Source organism: Pelobates fuscus, chromosome 5 (assembly GCF_036172605.1).
Source record: "Pelobates fuscus isolate aPelFus1 chromosome 5, aPelFus1.pri, whole genome shotgun sequence".
NCBI classification, from domain to species: Eukaryota; Metazoa; Chordata; class Amphibia; order Anura; family Pelobatidae; genus Pelobates; species Pelobates fuscus.
Window position 1 is genome coordinate 45,194,386 of NC_086321.1, and position 16,247 is coordinate 45,210,632.

General features: G+C 43.2%; 1 protein-coding gene across 1 annotated transcript in view; it reads right to left on the bottom strand.

The window, feature by feature from the left end:
* Positions 1-15,484, bottom strand: part of CCL27 (C-C motif chemokine ligand 27) — a 28,767-nt gene extending 13,283 nt beyond the window's left edge. Inside the window, exons 1-2 of the mRNA XM_063456787.1 lie at positions 15,371-15,484; positions 13,750-13,876 (exon numbers count right to left, since the gene is read on the bottom strand). Of these exons, the coding sequence (XP_063312857.1) occupies positions 13,750-13,876; positions 15,371-15,437 (194 nt within the window). The 5' untranslated portion in view covers positions 15,438-15,484. The remainder of the gene's footprint in view (positions 1-13,749; positions 13,877-15,370) is intronic.
* Between the last annotated feature and the right edge of the window lie 763 nt (positions 15,485-16,247).

The following is a 16,247-nucleotide window of genomic DNA, read 5'->3' on the forward strand; positions in this document are numbered from 1 at the left end:
CACTAATAAGAATTAATACAGTATATGTTTTATGAAGTGCCAGACATGTTGGGACCCGAGTTTTGAAATTCAATGACTTACGCTTTGCTATATTAGAGATGTTGATCTGCAATTAGTGTCACATGGACAGGCCCAGAACTGCTTTGCACTGCTTCATAAACATAACTGAATTCCAGTGAGAAAGTGATCAGATTTTATACTTTTCCATTTGCATTCATCTTCTACACATAAACAGATGTCAATGCCATGCCGGAAACTATTATTAGATTCTTATATGATATGACCACAGCCCTTTAGTTTGGAAGATAATAACCAATGGAGAAAGGATAAGCATGGACATTAAGAATTAAGTTTTTGGGGGGCGCGGCCTGACACTCAAGATGGCTAGACGCACATTCTGTTAGCCCCGGCCATACAAGCTTCATATACTGGCTATCTTGCACTGTAGCAACGCAGACAACAATTTCTTTCAGCAGCTGTCCGTCCTTCACTAAGCCTGCACCGTCCTGTGCCCAGATAAACTCGGTCAGACAAGCACTCACCCCATGCTGGATCTGCGGCCTTGCGACCCGGGGAAAAAGGCCAATCTCCCGAACCGGTGAGCACTATCTACAGTCCAGTTACCCCCCCGCAAACGTCGGGGGATATCCCGGTCTGCACTGGAAAGCTGATATGCCCACGGCTAGTAACAGACAGGCCTGCACTGAATCCCAGCCTTGTGCGTCCCAAGATGGCCGCCGTACGAGGACATGGTGAATGGCCTGTACTGCCTGAATATGTGGGAGCAAGCACTCAGACATCAAAGAACAAGGCCTATGACGCTATTGAGTTACCTGCACATAGCAGCAACATTGTGGTATCTCTGGAGGCTGTGTTTGCCAGTTTCTGGGCATGTTTGGAAGAGCTCTTGTCCGAGATCTTGTCCCACGGACCCAGCACGCTGGTCATTGCCACGAGGTGAGGCCTCACCCGCGCAACCAGCGAGAGTCCCCAACAAGCTCAGGGAACAAGCAGCAGCCCTGGCTAGCTCATATCTGCAGATATAGAAAGACGGAGACAGGAAAGCGGGGGCCGCGACTGGAGCAGGACCACAGCACACAGACTCCTGAGCCCCGCCGACGTGCTCCTGCTGGCTGCTCCAGACGGTGCCAACTCCGCAAGTGTCGTCCGCGCTCTTACAGAATCCACGCTGGGAAGGGCTGCTGGTGCGCCACGAGATGCTCACAGGGCCTTACTCCCATGGTGGGCTACTGTGTGTCTCCTGGAGGAGCGGAGTGGACGTGCCCACACACTGGGAGCCGATGGAGCCTCCCGCTAAGACACAATGAACTTATGCATCCACCTGCCACCGGCCTCCCATCTTGGGGCATAGGCTGAACTGCCCTCCACATGGACTGCAAGCACCACTCACCCATGACCCACATATGCCCCCACACCATACTGATGACACCATACACCTTTTAATTTGCATTATGTTTTAGTTTACCCTTGCATAGCTATACTGGGCAAATGACAGGCACCAGGATGTGATACGGCATAACCATATAGGTCTTAGCTTGTGTCGCTTTACGTGTTTGCATGTCTTGCTACAACACTTACTTGTTAATTGACCCAATACTTTCAGTGGTTTTACCTCTTACACTCACACACAGCTTTCTGTTTTAACGTAGACAGTATGTAATGTAGAACTGTGTTCAACATATGTTTTCCTTTTTTGTCCCTCCTCTGATTATCTCTCCTGCACGTTTTTTCTTGGAAAAAAAAAAATATAGAAAAAAAATGAGGTAGTTTCTGCATAGGAGTTTATGTCATTGTTGACTTATACTGCACCCATGATATACTATGGCTAACTCCATTTCTTCCTTCTGTAAGAATAAATAAAATACAGATTGACACAATCCATCACAGTGTCTCCAAAATAAATAAATAAAACAAAATAAAAAAGAATTACGTTTTCACTACACTATTGTGTGCATAGTGATTATTTACAGGAAAACAGGAAACATGTTTTAATCTAAAGCATAATGATAGAAAGAACTTTGCAAAGTAACCTGGACTGATAACCTGTTGTACAGTATATCAATCTATTCTATTCTTCATTCTGATTTAAAATGAAAATTTCAAATTGAAGGTCAAAATAGTCAAAATGGAAACATTAATTAATGGTTTTAAATTTGAAATTCTCTCTGAATTCACTTTAAATTCTCACTTTGGTAAATAACCCTGTTAGACGTGTTTGCTATACACTGTTGTCAGTGATTGTCAGTAAGTGGAATATGCTTTTATTTGGTAGAAAAGATAAATCACTGCACCTCACCTTCCAAGACCTCACATTTTGGCATATGAAAACTAAATACTTTTAAAACCACGGGTCATAAGATAAAAGAAGAGAAGCTAATTTTGGGCAGGCTTATGTATGATGTTTGAATCAGCCTCTACGTGTGCCTCCTTGGAGACAATCCTAGAATTTAAAATGCAGGAATTCAGTAAACAGGTCACACTCTAGTCTTGAAATGCATTTGCAAATCAGAAGCATTCAGTGTTTGCTAAAAAGGTGGGGAAAAAGAGCCAAGAAAAAGTTTAACCCCTTAAGGACCAAACGTCTGGAATAAAAGGGAATCATGACATAACACACATGTCATGTGTCCTTAAGGGGTTAAATAAATTGATCTCAAATTACTGCTTTTGCTTTTTACATATTTAAAGTTTTCTGCTAGTAAAAACTCCAAATTATGTGTTAATTGTTCAAAAAAAACAACAACATTCTAAAAGGAAATAGGGTTCCCTCTGGCGCCTTACTAATAGGAGGTGGTTTCATGCCAAGCCCCTCTCCAATTCCATCACAGCATTTCTATATAGCCCTAGTACCCCCAAACTATGAAAGACATAACCTTAAATCTTATTTGAGAATAGCAATTACAGACTTCAAGATGCACCACAAGGAATGTGTCTGGAATTCCCAAGCAGTTACCATTTGAAACACACCTCAGTGGATTGGCAGTTTTATATTTTTGGGCAGACAGCCACATTGAATCTATTGGGTGGCAAAAGGACCTGACTGATGATAAAAATCAAGAAAAGTTGTTTTTTTTGTGAACTGTGTCATCCCGTAGGTTTTCGTTTACTTCCATTTTCTCATGCTTGCAACTATGCACAATCAACAGTCTTGAGAGATCATTATTAACCCCTTAAGGACCAAACTTCTGGAATAAAAGGGAATCATGACATGTCACACATGTCATGTGTCCTTAAGGGGTTAAAGGGGCACTATAGTCACCTGAACAACTTCAGCTTAATTAGGTTGTTCAGGTGAGAACTATAGCTCCCTGCAGCTTTTCTCATGTAAACACTGTATTTTCTGAGAAAATACATTGTTTACATTGAAAGCTAGGAACACATCCAGTTGCAGTCACTCAGAATGCCACCAGAGGGACTTCCGAGTTGATTGATACATAAAACTCCTCCATCCACTCCAATCTGCTGTCAGCAGAGCACAGGGCAGCACTGTGCACAGCATCCTGTGATTCAGTATCTCCTCCCTCTGCATGCAGACACTGAACTTTCCTCATAGAGATTCATTGATTCAATTCATCTCTATGAGGAGATGCTGATTGGCCAGGGCTGTGTTTGAATCATGCTGGCTCTGCCCCTGATCTGCCTCCTTGTCAGTCTCAGTCAATCCTAGCACTGTGATTGGATCAGCCTACCACTTCGGATGATGTCAGCAGACTGTATTTTTTTTAGGCAAACAGCATGCAGAGTTACAGCTTCTGGCTTGAATACAGTAAGAGTTTTACTATATTTATGGAGGCATGAGGGGCCCAGGGGGGCTAGATGGTCGTGTTAACACTATACGGTCAGGAATACATGTAGTTGCACTGGTGACTATAGTGTCCCTTTAACCCCTTAAGGACCAAACTTCTGGAATAAAAGGGAATCATGACATGTCACACATGTCATGTGTCCTTAAGGGGTTAAATGAATTATCAACTAATAAATCAGCTAGAGGAAGCAGTGAAACTCTGTTATTTAGACATATAACAGAACAAATATCCCTACAAATATTTCTTGAGTATCTTTGTCATTTTCTTGTGTGGACAAAAAAAGGCAAAAAAGGTCACCAACCACAAACGTATTACCTTAAGAGTTTGCTAACTTCTCTGCAAAGTCCACCCAAATGTCAATCCAAGGTTCATCAGGAAACATTTACAACAAAACTTGAAGATGTCCGCAGGAAATTTTAAATGTAGAGTGAGCTAAAATGCTGCAAAGCTTGGAGCTTTTCCAAATGATTCCATACTGTTAGAAACGCTCTCCAAATGATTCCATACTGTTAGAAACGCTCTCCAAATGATTCCATACTGTTAGAAACGCTCTCCAAATGATTCCATACTGTTAGAAACGCTCTCCAAATGATTCCATACTGTTAGAAACGCTCTCCAAATGATTCCATACTGTTAGAACGCTTTCCAAATGATTCCATACTGTTAGAAACGCTCTCCAAATGATTCCATACTGTTAGAACGCTTTCCAAATGATTCCATACTGTTAGAAGCGCTTTAGAAAGGATTTATCTACATAACATTTTTATCAACTTTAATGGTGAATGCTGTTGATAAGTCATTTAGAAAATGTTTCTAACTGTATTGATTCATTAGGAAATCTTAAAAATCAAGGCCTATGTTGGAAATAATCAAGTTAGGGATGCTGTGAAACATAGGGACATTGGGAGACACTGAGAAATTGGGACACAGAGACACTGTCCCCATTTCTCCCAGTGTCCCCATGTCCCCATCCAGTGTCGCTAGTGTCTCAGTGTCCCCAAGTCTCACAGTGTCTGTGTCCCATGTCTCTCAGTGTGCCTAGTGTCCCCATGTGTCCCAGTGTCCCTATATGTCCCAGTGTTCCCATGTCTATGTCCACAACTGTCCCCATGTCTCCCAGTGTCCCCAAGTGTCTGTCTCCCAGCCAGTGTCCCATAGTCTCCCGGTGTCCCCATGTCTCTGTGTCCCTAGTGTCTTAGTGTCCCCAAATGTTTCAGTGTCCCCATGTCTCCCAGTGTCTGTGTTCCTAGTGTCTCAGTGTGCCTAGAGTCCCCATGTCTCCCAGTGTCCCTATATGTCCCAGTGTCCCCATGTCTATGTCCACAACTGTCCCCATGTCTCCCAGTGTCTCCAAGTGTCTGTCTCCCAGCAAGTGTCCCCAGTGTCCCCTAGTCTCCCAGTTTCCCCTAGTCTCTCAGTGTCTGTGTTCCCATGTCTCTGTGTCCCTAGTGTCTTAGTGTCCACAAATGTTTCAGTGTCCCCATGTCTCCCTAGTGTCTCAGTGTCCCCATTTCTCCCAGTTTCCCTAAATGTCTCAGTGTCCCCATGTCTCTGTGTCCCCCGGTCTCTCAGTGTCCCTGGGTCTCTCAGTGTCCCCATGTCTCACTGTGTCCCCAGTATCCTAGTGACAACGGGACACACTGAGACATTGGGACACTGGGAGAAATGGGGACACTGAGACACTGAGAGACTAGGGGACTGGGCGACATGGGGACACTGACACTGTGATACATAGGGACACTGAGACACTGGGTGACTTGCGAGACTGAGACACTGGGAGCAATCCATCTATACAGCAGAATCAAACTGTGAGTAGTCTGTTGGTGATTTTACAGAATTTTCTCTGATGTCACTCCTTGTGATTATACAAATGATTAAGGCTGGTATATTTTTCCAAGAAAGGTGGCAACCCTAACTACTCTTCACATACTCTTGTTTAAAGGAGCACTATATGGTCAGGAACACAATCATGTATTTCTGACCCTATTATGTTAAAACCACCACCCTGGCCCCTTCTTGCCTCCCTAAGTATAGTAAAATATAAATTGTATTCAAGTCTGCAGCTGCTGGCTCTGCCTCTGAACTGACTGTCTGCTGACATCATCAGAAGTGGTGGTCTGAGCAAATTACAATACTTCCCCATAGGATTGGCTGAGACTGTCAACTATGCAGATCAGGGGCAGAGCCAGCACAAGTCCAACATAGCCCTGGCCAATCAGCATCTCCTCATAAAGATAAATTGAATCAATGCATCTGTATGAGGAAAGTTCAGTGTCTGCATGCCGGGGGGTGGAGACACTGAATGGCAGTGCTGCACACTAGGCAGTACTGCCCCAGGAAGCACATCTAGAAGCCATCTAAGGAGTGCCCAGTGGAGTTATTTTCTATGAAAAGACAGTGTTTACTGCAAAAGGCCTGGATGGAATGATTCTACTTACCAGAACAAATACAATAAGCTGTAGTTGTTATGGTGACTATAGTGTCCCTTTAAGTTTGGAAGCTTAAGAGGGATATATGGGAACAAAACTTGTGTGGACTGGCTGACAATAAAATGATTTTGGGTAATGCAGACGCTGGTCTCTCTAACACTGTGGCATGTCCCCTTTCTTCTACACTCACTACATACACCTTTTCTCTGTCTCAGACTATATACCAGGAACTTCTGCCTGCTAGTAAGAAGGTAAGGAGACAAGTGGACATGTGAGTGCTAGGGGACCGTCCTTAGAAAGCATGGAGTGAGCGCATTTTAGGATGCATTTATGTCAAGCTCAGGGTGCTGCCTGCATAGTATGCCCTTAGTTGGACAGCCTGCCGGATTGGCTGGCAGCCTGATGTGCCTTCATGCCAGGCTGTCCTTCAAATTCTTTAGACAGACATGCCCCCTTTTTGGGAGGCATGACTGTTTTAGTGTTTTTGGTCAATAAGATCCCATAATTAGGCCCATCATAATTGTCAGCACCAGGCCCAGTGTGCTCTTAATCCGGCCCTGCACGTACAGGGCCAGATTAAGAGCCCAGTGGGCCTGGTGAAGACAATTATGACGGGCCTAATTACAGAATCATATCGACCAAAAACAGTAAAACACTCCCAAGCGTCGTGTATCTGATGGAGATGGTGCTGGAGAGAAAGAAAAAAGCAGCTATAAGAAAACACATACCCTAGGCTAATCTCTCTCTAATTTATGTTTTCATCTTTCAAGTAAATCCATAACCCCTAACAACAGTGTCCAGTCAAGCAGGAAGTCAATGGGCATGGTAAAAGGCTGTGCCACTGACACAAATCACGTAACCTGCCAAAAGGGGCGAACATGCCCAAAAAGAGGACATGTCTGCACAAAGAATTAGAAGGCCAGCTTGGCATGAATGCATGTCAGGCTGCCTGCCAATCATGCAGCTGGCCAACTAAGGCCATACTATACAGACAGCACCCTGAGCTTGGCATTAATGCATCTAATGATGCGCTCGCTCAACGCTTTCTAAGGACTGTCCCCTAGCACTCGCTGGTCCACTTGTCTCCTTACCTTCTTACTAGCAGGCAGAAGCTCCTGGTATATAGTCTGGGACAGAGAAAAGCTGTATGTAGCGAGTGTAGAAGAAAGGGAACATGCCATAGTGTTAGAGAGAGCAAAGTCAGCATTACGTTAAAGGATCACTATAGGGTCAGGAACACAAACATGAATTCATGACCCTAGTGTTAACACCACCATCTAGCCCCCCTGGGCCCATCATGCCGGCATAAATATAGCAAAATCTTACTATATTCAAGCCTGAAGCTGTAACTCTGCATGCTGTTTGCCTCAGAAAAAAAGCAGTCTGCTGACATCATTAGAAGTGGTGGCCTGATCCAATCACAGTGCTTCCCCATAGGATTGGCTGAGACTGACAAAGAGTCAGGTCAGAGCCAGCATGATTCAAACACAGCCCTTGCCAATCAGCATCTCCTTAGAGAGATGAAATTAATTAATGAATCTCTATGAGGAAAGTTCAGTGTCTGCATGCAGAGGGAGGAGACACTGAATGTTTGGATGCATTTTAGGCAGCCATGACCTAGGAAGGATCTCTAACAGCCATCTGAGGAGTGGCCAGTGAAGTTATCACTAGGCTGTAATGTAAAGACTGCATTTTCTCTGAAAAGACAGTGTTTGCAGCAAAAAGCCTGACAGTAATGATTCTACTCACCAGAACAAATTCAATAAGCTGCAGTTGTTCTGGTGACTATAGTGTCCCTTTAACTATATTCACTGTCAGCCAGTCCACACAAGTTTTATTTCCATACATCCCTCTTAAGTTTCCATACTTAAGAGTATGTGAAAAGTAGTTAGGGTTGCCACTTTTCTTGGAAAAACATACCGGGCTTACTAATTTGCATAATTAAATATGTATGGGTGACATCGCATGATGTAAATCACAAGGAGTGACATAAGAGAAAATGCTGTAAAATGACCAAAAAACGACTTAGTTTGATTCTGCTGTATAGATGGATTCCTCCCAGTGCCCCCCATGTCTCCCATTGCCCTCATGACTCAGTGCCCCCATGTGTCGATCACTCCAGGTCTCAGTGTTCCTATGTATCAGTGTCTCATTGCCCCATGTCTCCCAGTGTCCCCTAGTGCCGTGTCCCCAGGTCTCCCAGTGATCCTATGTATCACAGTGTCTTAATGCCCTATGTCTCCATGTGTCCCCATGTATCCGAGGGTCCCCATGTCACTAGGACACTAGGAAGATGGGGAGACCTGGGGACACGGGGAGACCTAGAGACATGGAGACACCAGTGACACTGGGAGACTAGGGGACTCTGGCTGGGACACATGGGGACACTGGGAAAACAGGGGACACTTGAAGACATGGGGACGCAGGCACCAGGGACACAGACACTAGAGACATTGGCTGGGGGACATGGGGACATTGAGACATGGGGACACTGAGACACCATGGCCACAGACACTAGGGACACTAGCTTGGAGACATCGAGACACTTGAGGCACTGGGATACATGGAGGCACTAGGAGACATGGAGACAGTGAGACACTGGCAGACTGGGGGCACTGGGAGACTAGGGGTCACTGTGAGACTAGGGACACTGTGTCCCCATGTGTCTGTGTCATAATGTCTCCCAATGTCCCTTAGTGTCTCAGTGTCTGCCATAATGTCTCCCAGTGTCCCTTAGTGCCTCAGTGTATGTCTCCTTGCAGCCTTTCCCCCCATTCCTTACTTCGCTGAGCTGTAGGCTGTCTCTGCAGGGTGGGTGTTGCTGTCTGGACTCTCTGTAGCTGCACCCCTGCAGATCAGTGAGTAGAGATAGGCAGGGAGGGATATGCTGGAACTTCCTATCCCTGCCTGTCTCCACATACAGCGACCCCTACTGGCCAGTGCTGGTATTGCAGAGTAATCTCTTGTTTATACTGAGAAAAATACCAGCATTTGTATTGCCAGTATCACTGCAATATTGGCACCAGCCAGGCAGCCTCAAATACTGGCTGTGCCAATAAAATAAAAGAAAGGTGGAATCCCTATGAGTAGTGTGTGTGTGTGAAAAAAAAAATGTAAAAAAAAAAATTTTTTTTTTTTTTTTTTTAAAATCAATGGGCCAATTCCATGGGCCTGGGCCTGGAGCTGCAGCTCCATCAGCCCCTATGTTAATCCGGCCCTGTGCACGTATACATTACTGTAACAGAAACCTGAAGGTCATAATACATTCAAACTGTAAAGAGATTCCTGAGCAAGTGTTTCACATTTTATATGACTGGAAGCTGACGTCACCCCCTTTACAGTTTGGCATCACTGCATCATTGCTAAATATTTTCTTTTATTGGGAAGCGAACATGTACCGGAAGATAACGTAGCTGCTATAGTGCTTTGGTTGGACATCCCTGAGTCTTGTAGATAAAGAGCGATAAAGTAAATGAGTTCTAAGACCAGGGTGCGAACTGGTGAGTACCAATAAGATAATTAAAAACTCCACACACATACGCACGCACACATGTTTGATCAAACAGAGATACTTTGTACTCTTTTTTCCCCCCTTGCCTGTTTTTTCCCTGTAGAAGCCATAGACAAGGAGTCTCCACCATAGTGGCTATTTTCACTGAGGGAGAGATGTTTTCCCTAAAATGTTTGAGTTGCTCACCGATACTCTGCAAATAAATAGGATTTCACTTGTGAGTACAGACTGTAATCTGTGCTAAGTGTTTGTTTTTCTTTTTCAATCTATATGATTTTAGTGCTGATAGTCTATTAGTAACACTGGTGCCAAACTGCAATAGTGCTGGAAACTATTATTTACAACTAATGTTATGTTCTTTATTTTTTTGCCTTTCTGTTAGTTTTAGTGGATACACATGTCAAGGAAAAGGCAAGGTCTACATAAACCCCAGAACAAATAGGTTTGACAGATTGTTAAACACAGCTCCATTCTTGGAGGGCAGTGCTTGTTACGCTGTTGTAATACCCATCGTCTGCTGCTGCCCTCTCTTTGCCGCAGTTGGTCCCCCTTGGGGACACTATCACAAGCAAATCAATACTGATGATGCTGACAGTCTAGTTTAGTGCCAGAACATCAGCGTCAGAGCGTCCTATACAACATCAGTAAGACTAAGAAAGACTTGCTCGGGAGGTAGCACTGTGACAGGGGAAAAGAAAACAACACTTGCTTTAAATGTCACTCAATCCCTTGCTTAACACAGAAGAGGTACCACACTCAATTCCTGGAAACCACATGGTGCTTGCTGTCTGCTGAAGCAGGATCAGCTAATTCTTAGCATATGGTACATAGAAGAAGGGTCTGCAGGCACTCACAAGGTTGAAAGATAAAGCAGATTTATTGGATCAAAGCAGAGCAATGTTTGATGGTCTTTGTTAAGCTAGTACCACATAAAAACTAAATGCATAATTATACACACATCGCATCATAAACCAATCAAAAAAGAGTACCAAAGTAATCAAAGTAAGTTATTACTTGGCCCCTTGTGTCAATTTGCAAGAGAGAATAGGAGGTAGGAAATAAGATGCATCAAATACATAAAATAAAAATAAAAAAAAGAAACAGCCCAGAGCACGTATGAAACATACGAAGCGTTTTAAGCGAAGGTGAAACGCAAGCAGGAATTCCTTCCGCTCTAAATGTGCAGGTACAAATAATAAAATGTATTCAAATAATAAAATGGAGCAAGAATGCGCATGTGCAAAGCTCCTGACCCAGACAGAGACCTCACAAAAGCGTGCCTGCCATATACACGAAGAGGGAACACCCCCTTTCTTGGTGAGCGCCTCAACTTAAAGGAAAAGGCGCAAAGCGCTTAAAGCTACTGGCGTACATGGCTCCAACAAAGGAGAAAACACCTTCACCAGCCAACTCCTAGATTAAAAAAGGGTTCCAGGGAACCACCAAATAAAGGACTACCCATGCCTATATCACAAGGGTGCACAGGACTCAAAATAAAACGGTGCATGCGCAGAATACAATCCTCTGCTTAAACCAACATTCCACAGGGATACAGGGCTAATGTTGAGGACTGATTGACATGTGGGGTATGGACCAAACTTTCAACGGGCATGAAATTAAAATGTATACATTTTCTAGCATTCCTTCTAGCACAATTTACATATGTGTATATGTTGTATATGTCATGACAGGCACATTTAAATTTATTTTTCACACATCCCAAAATACATATTTGTTAAATATGGACAATATAGTAATCTTAATATTATAAATTCCACAACATTACAGTTCTCTGTTAACCTTAAAAAAGGCATACCGGGGGGCGGGGCCGGACCGCCAAGCTGGACGGCCGCAAGTCAGAGCGGCTCCAGCAAAACGCTACTGAAAACCCGACAAAAATAAGCATTTCCAACCAAAATCGGACCGACAGCGCGGATGCCCAGAGCTAGAGGACTGCTGGACCCGGGGAGAGGCTGGCTCATTGAGCTTCAGTCCCCTGGGGGAGAACATCTCGTTGCCAAAACCTGGGCCTTCTCTCGCGGTGAGCGGGGCAGACGGCCGCTGCCTCACTATCCTGCACCACAGATCCTGGCTGGGGGTCCGGACCGGCGCGGATCCGGCTCCGTTCCCGCCCCATGGACCGGGGGGGTGATCCCGGTCCTCACCCTGCAGACATGACCGCGACTCTGCTCACAAGGCCGGGGAGCCTAACCACTGCATCCAAAATGGCAGGTGCCATGTGCGTGGACGGCACGGAGAATACCTCCCTCCTAGCGCCTATTAATAGCAAGACGGCTCCTGGTGTCCAGTCCCGCCACATGGGGAAGCTACAAAACCCGTGGCAATCCTCACAACCACTCAAGCCACCATCACGAGACACAGGCGGCTTGAAGAGGCGAGAGATAGGACAGAACGTCAAACAGTGACCATTCCCGCCCGGGGTGACCGCACCTTCTACCCAGCGAGACACCTTCAGTAGCGGACCGACCCAGTGCTCGCCCACCATACAGCCTGCAACAGAACAGCCCGGAAAACGGCAGACCCCTGCAAATAATACCCAGCCATTACAACATGGCCAACACCAACCGACGGATGGCCTTAAGCGGCAAGCCCACCACAGCAAGGCTGCTACCTGGAGGAACAAACGGACAAAACATATCCTGATGCCTGCTCTGAAGGACCCTTACTCCCGACTACTCAGACAACAGAGCAGGTATCGGACAAAAACGGGACTGTCCCTGAGTGGGGGGCCTTGGGCCCACCGAGATGCCGACCCCATCCCGAGCCACCAGGGTGAAAGCTTGGTTCATTCTCTTATGCTCTTTCATTTACATGTAGACGGCAAATCAGCTCATTATTAACATATACTAGATTAACTGCAATGGCATAACTTAACTGTATACCACACTTAACTCAACTATTAGGGTACTGCATAAAACGCTTTAACAGACTTGCTCACTTTGCTGTGTATGTATGTGGTACTTTGATGACCAGCTCTGCAGGGTTGGTAGGCACCCTAGCTTGTTTATCACTACGACACTCATACTGCATTCCATACCTACACCAGCATAATGTATTTTACATAGTCACTCCATACACCAGTAGGTTAAATCACACTTAACTGCTAACTAGCCTCAGAGGATCACTCATCCCCTCTCTCTGTTGCATTATATACCGTTCACACCTATATGCATTCACACTAAGAGAGAGTACACTACATGTCTCATTTTCTCTGCCCCATGTCCCCTTTTTATCTGCCCTAGGTTTCCTGCTTCTCTTCTGCCCAGACTCCCCTGCTCCAGGCTCCCTTCCTCTTCCTCTGTTCCAGCCCCTCCCCCCCTACTCTTCCTCTGTTCCAGGCTCCCTTCTTCTTCCTCTGTTCCAGGCTCCCTTTCTCTTCCTCTGTTCCAGGCTCCCTTCTTCTTCCTCTGTTCCAGGCTCCCCTGCTCTTTCTCTGTTCCAGGCTTCCCTGCTCTTCCTCTGTTCCAGACTCCCCTGCTCTTCCTCTGTTCCATACTGCCCTGCTTCTCCCCTGACCCAGGTTCCCCTGCTTCTCCTCCAGCCCAGGCTCTTCTGTTCTTATTCTGCCCCAGGCTCCCCCTGCTTCTCCTCTGCACCAGGAATATATATATATATATATATATAAAAAAAAATATATATATATATATATATATATGTGTGTGTGTGTTTCTATATGTGTGTCAGTGTTTGTTTCTGTGTGTCTGTGTATCTGTATGTGTATCAGTGTCTCTGTAACTATATGGATGTCAGTGTTTTTGTCTGTGTCTTTGTATTTGCATATGTGTCAGTGTGTGTCTGTGTATTTGCATGTGTGTATCTATCTATCTCTCTCTCTCTATATATATATACATATTTAGATACACACATATACGTACCACATGTTGAGAACTGCTGCCATAGATTTTTTGATATAATTACAAAGTCCCCGTGTGTCCATATACCATATGCCCTTTTAAACACTTACACGATGGCTTGTAGATTGCAGATACCATCCTTCTTTTGGAAATGGACCTTGGTCACTTGCGGTAGCATGTTTTTTGGGATACGTTTGGCCAGCTGAGTGCAGCACGACATAAAATTATCCCGAAGTCCTGTGTAACAAAATGAAAATCGCCGAGAATGTAATAATAAAACTCACATTACAGCAAATCTAGGATTTGTAGATTTTAGACCAAACCTGGACAGTTGCTTTGCCATGAGGAATGGTTTGGGAAACACTGGCACAGAGTAACCCTTTACGTTTTTTGCCCGAAAATAATTTATTCTTTAAATGGTTTTGTCAACAGAAATATTCCATGCATCGTCGTATAGCACTGTAAAAACCATCGATACCCTGTGTTGAACATTTCCAATCCGTAGAGAAGACGTGTGCCATAAAAAAAAAACAGTTAGCTTTGGGCATTGTGGGCACTGAGCATCATGAGAGAGATCAAAAAGCCATTATCTGGCTAAGTAAGATTTGATCATGCCATAAGTGGTGCAGTAAATCGTTGTGACCAAATCATTCAATAGTGTCAGGGACAGGGTTATTCAGTAAAGTGAGAATTCAAAGGGAATTCATAGCTAATTTACAAGTTTCTGGAAGTATAGCTGGCTTATAGTTTTATATATATATATATATATATATATATATATATACTTTCCATTTTGAATGTGTTTTAATGTAACTTTTGTCTACATTTAATGTTTTCTATGAAGAATGTTTTAGAATAGACATGTTTACACTTGCTCTTTGTAGAATAACCCTGGGGTGCTTTTAAAAGCGTGACACCGAAATATGAAATCTCTGTAGTAAAGGAATAAAAATTAAGTTTTTGGATTTTAAGTTAATAAATTAAAACTCATTTAAAATGATAATGTAGTTTTGGATTTAAGGTTAATAAACACTCATAAAGTTCTATATATACTCGGTAACACCAGTGTCTAAGAGAGAAAAACATATTACAAAGATTGAATTGTAGGTAGTTTGTTAATGAAGTGCAATTAAAACAAAAATACACTAAAATGCAAAAATATACTCAGTTATCAGACCTGGAAAAACAACTATGCACAAAAAATGTGTAAATGTACAGCAATAATTAGGGAAACTGGGGAAAGAAATACAAAACTTGCAAGCTAAAGGTAAATAAAAAATATAATAAGCAAATGTGAAAACTGACATAAAACATACAAAGAACATACAGGTACCCTTACATAATTCAGCACATAGGGCTAGCCCACAGAGCTGGACTATAACACACCTGTTCCCTCACGAACAGCCCAACTCCTCTACAATCACCACCTAGCCTATTGAACATACATATCGTTAAAACAAGCCATGCCTTACCTGAAACCCAATGACACAAAACAGTCGAACATCTCTGCCTAGATCGCTAAAAATCGTTCAAAATGTTACTGTTGTATCTAACTGTTTAATGCTTGACCCAAAATGGTGCGAATATCACACGAAATTATCTCTAAACTTAATGCACAAATGTATAAAAATGTGATACTGATGCACCGAAATGAAACATAAAGAATTTTTAAAAAAAACATACAAAGAAGAAAAAAAATGTTTTCATTTCTTTTTGTTAAAGTAATCTTACCATCAGAAGACTGTAGGAAGAGAAAGAGAATCAGAGCTGCAGTAACTAAGTGTTTTACAGATCGCATGTCGTGGTTTTGGATAGCAGATGATGAGCAGACGAGGGCTGGCTGCAGTTGTCAAGTCAGTGGTATAAAGTTGCAGAAGGAAATGGTTTTATACCTGCTGAGAGGCGACCCACCCTTTCGTAACTCGAGGGCCATTCCATTGCACAGGGTGGGGAATTTCTGCTTTGCTTATTATAATGGAAACAGTTTCAAGGAAATTATAATCCTTACATTGTAATGAAAATGCTTATTTATAGGAAATTTTTAAAAGGGTTTTTTCGTTAATATTTTTTTTTTACATACTTTCTTCATACATGTTGGTGTTGTAACAAAAATAGACATTTATAGAATAACTCTCTTAAATAGGTCACAGGTATACGTTTGATAAAAATTTATTGTAAACTGCTTATTGAAAAATATTGATGTAAAGAAAAGCCATTTTGAAAGGACCATGAATGATATTTTTTCATACATAAGGGAAATCTACTGCCTGATTTTGCAACTTTTGGGCCAGTAGGTGATTTGGTAAGAGGTTGGTGGAGGAGTTAAGAGTTATTGCATCGGATAGGTCAGAATGGACCCTGTTTACGCCGAGATAAGTGTAGGTGACAGAGACATGTTTTACAAATTGTTAGATGCTTAGAATGCTTGTAGTTTTTTATCTTTTTCCGTTGTCATCTTTGACCATCTTTTTTTCCCTTTTCTCTTATCGGGGTTATCAAAGAAATGGTAATTATTTTTTAGTATTTAAAATAAAATATTGCATTTATGACAGCCTCAGTGCATATTGTGTTATAATGCTTGCTTATTATATAAGTGAATGCATCTTTA